Source organism: Myotis brandtii, unplaced genomic scaffold (genome assembly GCF_000412655.1).
Source record: "Myotis brandtii unplaced genomic scaffold, ASM41265v1 scaffold686, whole genome shotgun sequence".
Taxonomy (NCBI): Eukaryota; Metazoa; Chordata; class Mammalia; order Chiroptera; family Vespertilionidae; genus Myotis; species Myotis brandtii.
Window position 1 is genome coordinate 4,150,369 of NW_005370683.1, and position 6,062 is coordinate 4,156,430.

Consider the following 6,062-nt stretch of genomic DNA (forward strand, 5'->3'; position numbering starts at 1 on the left):
AAGACTTATATGCATATAGGCATTACCCCTGGACACAGACAATAGGGCGGTGAAGGCCTATTGGGGTGGGGTGGGATCCTGGTGGAGGAGGGCAATGGGAAAGAAAAAGGGGAGGACATCTGTAATACTCTCAACAATAAAGATTTTAAAAAAGAAAAATTAAGGGGATTCAGCAGAAACCACAGAAGGATCCTGCTATGATAGTAGAACTATATGACAGGCTTACAGCAATGTTTACGCTGCACCTCCTTTAATAAAACTCAAAATGAATCCTCAAATGTATCGGCAAATTACTTCCTACTTGCTAAAGCAAAGTTCAACGCTCTTTAAAAGAAGACAACAAAAACTGGACACTCAACAAAGTAACACACAATGTTTGCCCTAAAAAAAATTACTAGACATGCAAAGAAGCAGAAAAATATGACCCATACCCAAATAAAAGTCAGGCAATAAAAATATACCCAGAAATGACAGAGATGGAATTAGCGGACAATAGGTCTTTAAAAATAAAGACCTAGTCAAAATAGGCTCAAAGATTATAGGAAAACGTGAACGTATAAGAAATTGAAGACCTCAGAAAAAAACATATGAAACTCCCAGAGCTGAGAAATGCAGTATATGAATGAAAACTGCATTAGATGCTTAAATCTTTCATAAAATTCCTTCTTCAATAATGTGTTCTAGCAAGAGTATGGCACCGTCTAAAAAAAATTAAACATAGACTTGCCATTTGATTCAGCAATTCCACTTCTGGGTATACACCAAAAAAGGCCCTTGAAAACAGGGACCTGAAAATATATTTTTATAGCCATGTTCATAGCAGCTAAAAGATAGAAACAACCCATATCCATTGGCAGATGAATGGGTAAACAAAATGGGGTATCTTCATACAATGGAAGATTATTCAGCCTTAAAAAGAAAAAAATTCCAACACATGTATAACATGGATGAACCTTGAGGACCTTAACCTAAGTGAAATAAGTCAATCACAAAAGGACAAATACTATTATATAATTCCACTTACATGAGATATCTAAAGTATTCAAATTCATAGAGACAAAAAGCAGAATAGTGGTTGCTAGTGGCTGGGGGGTAGAGGTGAATGAAGAGTTAATGGGAATAAAGTTTCAGTTTGAAAAGATGGAAAAGTTCTGAAGATGGATGGTGGTGATGGTTGTACAACAATATGAATGTACTTAATGCCAATGAACTGTACACTTTAAAATGGTTAAAATAGTAAATTATATGTTACATATATTTTACAACAATTAAAAAATAAAGCTTTTAAAATGTTTTTATTGAATTTTTAGAGAGAGATAGAGAGATGGAAACATGAATGAGAGAGACACATCGATCAGCTGCCTCCTGCACGCCCTGACTGGAGATTGCGCCTGCAACCCAGGCATGTGCCCTGACTGGGAATCGAACCAGGGACCTCTTGGTTCATGGGTTGATGCTCAACCACTGAGTCACAACGGCTGGGCCAAAAAATGAAGTTTTTTTTGAAGTGTTTCAAAGTCCTATTTTTTGATAGGACTACTTATTAAGGGATTTTTTTAAAAAAATGACCTACTTTTGTTGTTACAAAATTTGGGATAGGCAATGTTTATCTATCTCTTTTTCTTTGTTCTTGGACTTGTAGGTACACTGGTTATCTTCATACTATCCTCTGGTGAACCATCAATTCCTCCCTTTAACGTATCCCTCCAGTCATTCATAGTTTTTGTAAATCTAATGTAAACCAATATGCACAAAGTTTTCACAATTTTTTTGGTTTAACTCAAATTAATACGTTTAGAATTTCAAATAATAAAAATCTATAGATGCTTAAATCACTATAAGCAATTCTTCCCCCTACATATAAAGCTAGTTTTGTTTTCCCTTCTAAATAGATCTATCTGTTAGCATTTATTGCATGCCTCATGTGTCAAGTCCTATGCTAGCAGCTTTCTCATGGAAAAGACAAGTCACACAACCAGACAGAAATTTTCAGGAGAGAAGACACTAACATTTGAGTAACTATTATGCATTAAACATTTTCGTTATTTCCTCTAATATCATTGTGAATTATACTTTATTATTACCCCATTAGAATATTATTATCAATTATACTTTATTATTACCCCATTTTAAAAGTACAACCAAAAGTTAGGAATTAAGTAACTTGCCCATGGTATTATTTTCTCCATTTTTTACATTTGTAGAAACTAAGTCTTAAAGATATTAAAAAGTTCATAAATATTTTTATAAAATAAAATCATAATGTAAAATAAAACCCACACAGTTTCAAGGTCCAAACTCTTTCCATTTACACCACAGAGTCCCTATAAAGTACAATCTTATTTCTGTTGCACACACATCTGGGCAAATTTGGGTTACTGTTTTATCTGAAATACTTTTCTAAATAAATTTATAAAACATGGCCATATGAAACATCTCCCATCCTTCATGGAGGATATAGGCCAATTAAATATGGTCAGCCAAACTTGTAGAGTGAGATTTCATCAGTTCCATCCCTCCTAGGAATTGAATATATCCCCTAAAACAGCGATTCTCAAAATGTGGTTCCCAAACCAGCAGAAAAAGCACCACATCTTCTAAATCATAAACTCTAAGAATAGGACTCAGAAATCTGTTTTAAGAAGCCCTTTTGGGAATTATAACACATGCTAACATTTGAGAACCTCTTCTCTAAAAGATGGACAGAACCAAAGGAAGGAGCTCCCTGTAAGTTTTCAGGGTTTTGAGGTTCAACTGTCTTAGAATACAAGGTATTCTCTTTACTTTCCCCACCATAGCAAACATACAAATACTTAATTTTAATTAAGATAACTTCCAAAATATTATATCAAAATTTATTCCAGCCCTAACTGGTTTGGCTCAGTAGATAGCGCATGGGCCTGTGGACTGAAGGGCCCCAGGTTCGATTCCAGTCAGGGGCACATGCCCAGGTTGCTGGTTCGATCCCCAGTAGAGGGCATGCAAGAGGCAGCCAATCAATGATTCTCTCTCCTCATTGATGTTTCTATCTCTCTCTCTCCTCTCCCTTCCTCTCAGAAATCAATAAAAATATATTTTAAAAAGAATTTACTCCAATAAAACTAACTAAATACAAAATAACTGCTTCAACCTTATATATTTCAGACTGTTAACTATAAATGTCTGTGTTAACCTATCACCAATAGGGATAATTTCTACAATTAGTGTAATTTTAAAGTCTTTATCGCCCATTAACAACAGGCCCATATATTTTTTTTTTTCAATATCCCTCTGAACAAGTCCATTCAATTCATTTGAATTATTCAGCTTTCACTGTTTTCTTTTTTTTTTTTTTTTTTTTTTTAAATATATTTTATTGATTTTTTACAGAGAGGAAGAGAGAGAGATAGAGAGTTAGAAACATCGATGAGAGAGAAACATCGACCAGCTGCCTCCTGCACATCTCCCACTGGGGATGTGCCCGCAACCCAGGTACATGCCCCTGACCGGAATCGAACCTGGGACCTTTCAGTCCGCAGGCCGATGCTCTATCCACTGAGCCAAACCGGTCTCGGCTTTCACTGTTTTCTTACTGTCACAGTTTTAATTAAGCTTATCAAAGAAAATGGTAATAATTTATCAAATTACCTGTGTATATAACTTTTCTTTCCTGGGATTCAACAGACCTTTTCCTGTGCTTGTGTGCTTTTTCACGAAATCTTACCGTTATCACTGTATTTGGATTACCAGCATTGTAATTAGCTTCAGGAAAAGATTTGGTTTCCACAAGATTTCCAAACTTCTTGTTGACAAAATGGTGAACAGCTTTTCTGTGGTCTTTGTTTGTATCAGGTTTAAAGGTAAATTTGGAATTTTCTTTCTTTGCATCCAAGTATTTAAAAAAGTCAGATGCTTCTTCTTCAGATACCAAGTGACAGAGTTCTTTATACTCAAGATTTGGTTTTACAACAATTTCACTGTTTTTTCCTACAGTTAGTAAAAAAGGAAACTTCTGCCGAATAGCACTATGCAAAATAGCCCTCTGGTTTTTGTCAAGGATTCTGCCCAGTGAGAATTCAGGAGATGGTCCAGTCAGCTCACTTTCAGAATTCCATTTCTCTTTTATATCACAGGCAAACTGATCCAGTAGTTCATTAGTTTTTTCATCCAACAAAGAGCCTAATGCATAAATTTTTTCTTCTTCACCTTTGGAAGTTCCATCATGGATAGTATCTTCCTTTTCTGAACCAGACTGATGATTCTGGTCATCATCGGAGCACCGGACCAATATACTGACTTTCTGGTTGCTTCCCTCTTCAAAGGCTAAATTTTGCAAACCTAGTTTTGTTTTTTTGGCAAAATTATTTGGCTCAGGCAGTCCTTTACTCATCTTGTAAATAGGTTCATCAGTGGCTTTATTAACTAACTGTCCCCGCTCATCAATCTCAATAACAACAAAGTCACTTGGCGAGCTTTTTATGGTGCCATGAAATCCAACATGATCAGTAATGAAACATAAAGAACTAAACCTTATTCTAAAATCTGTATCCTCTTCCATTCTTAAATAACAAGGCCTACAAAAGAAATAAAAGTTTCTTCAGTTAGTTACCAGAAAGAAAAGTTGCAGCTAACCAAACTAAATGTTTGCAGGGTTTAATTATCTTTATCCCTTACATTCCATAAGAACAAGAACCTTGTCTGCCTTACTCACTGACTATCTCATAGTTAGAACACTGTCAAGCACATGTGGGCAAGCAATCAATAGTGATTGCTGAATGAATGAAACGAGTACAAAATAAGAACTGGAAGAGTGAAGAGGAAGAGAGATGAAGTCTGCCTCTGATAAACGCATAATGCAAGAAGTGGCCATCTGAGTCCTCAACACTGTCCAAGCGATGGAAACGATGCCCCGTAGTATCATGAGCAATGAATGTCAGACAAAATATGCTATGTGCTAGAAACCCGAACAGCCCAAGTTCAGAGCAGCAGGAGAAAGCGTCTCCTAGTCCCGTTCTGGAAAAGACGGTTGGATTAGTGACAAACTATGGAAGACACTTGATGCCCTGCCAAGGCCTTAGAATCCACTGAGGGGTCCAAGGACGGCCGCGGGACGTGTTCGGGTGGGAAAATGACACCGTCCCAGGAAAGATAGATGACTGCGGGCACTGAGCAAGACACACCTGATGAAGAGTTAGGAGCTGGAAAGCAGTGTCACCAAGAGCACGGCTGTAAGCCTGGCCTTGGAAAGAACAATGCTGCACTCTTTCCCCAGCAAAAGGAAGGAAGGAGGCATTCTAAGCTGGAACAACTTGGGGGAGCCTTTCGATGAGGGAGTGACAACCAAGAGTGGGTAAGAGTGGGTCCACGTGGAGCTGTGCATCAGGTTCCTCAGCTGCAGATTTGCTGACAAGGGTGCGGGGTGGAGAGGGAGAGGGCAGTTTGACACACACACACACACAGTAGAGAAACTGCTGGTTGAGGGCAGATTCCGGCAAAACGATAGAAATGGAGGCAGGGAGCGCCTTTCCCCCTCATGCTCTTACTTCCCTAAACGCCAAAGCTCGGCTGAGCTCACTCCTACTTCCTAGTGCCGTCCCCAAGCCACGGAGCTCATGTCTGCGGCGTCGTGGCCTGCGGGCGCGTCCAAAAGTGCCCCAGACGCCGCCGGCACCTCCACCTGCCTCTCCCTCCCCCACCCCCGCCTGCCCAAGGCGAGATATTGGCCCAAGTCGCCTCCTCTTGGGGATCAAGAGTAGGGGCCCCAATGCCAATCATGTCATCGCCCCACACTCAAGCCCGGGATCGCGCAAGGAGCCGGACCCCGTCTACCTCACATACAGGTGAAGGCATCCACCGGCACAAGCCAGGGCGCGTGCCGGGAGACACAATATTTAGCCTCCGACAGTGGCGTATTTAAAGGGGCAGGCTCCGACAGTGGCATATTTAAAGGGGCAGGCCCCCACTTAAATTAGCGCCTCACGCGAGACCTAGAATTTCTCACTTGGTGGAGCCGCCTGAAGGCTCGGAAAGGCAGGGGAGGGCGGGACTGAATGGGGCCGGGGGCGGAGCCTACAGGGTTGGGT

General features: G+C 39.9%; 1 protein-coding gene across 2 annotated transcripts in view; it reads right to left on the reverse strand.

The window, feature by feature from the left end:
- The window catches only part of PUS7L (pseudouridylate synthase 7-like), a 27,193-nt gene extending 21,309 nt beyond the window's left edge, over nucleotides 1–5,884 (reverse strand). The window contains exons 1-2 of one of the 2 annotated variants that reach the window (XM_014529580.1): nucleotides 5,809–5,884; nucleotides 3,628–4,553 (exon numbers count right to left, since the gene is read on the reverse strand). In XM_014529580.1, the coding sequence (XP_014385066.1) occupies nucleotides 3,628–4,537 (910 nt within the window). In that variant the 5' untranslated portion in view covers nucleotides 4,538–4,553; nucleotides 5,809–5,884. The remainder of the gene's footprint in view (nucleotides 1–3,627; nucleotides 4,554–5,808) is intronic. The other variant, XM_005881699.2, reaches the window with a different exon arrangement.
- Nucleotides 5,885–6,062: the final 178 nt, after the last annotated feature.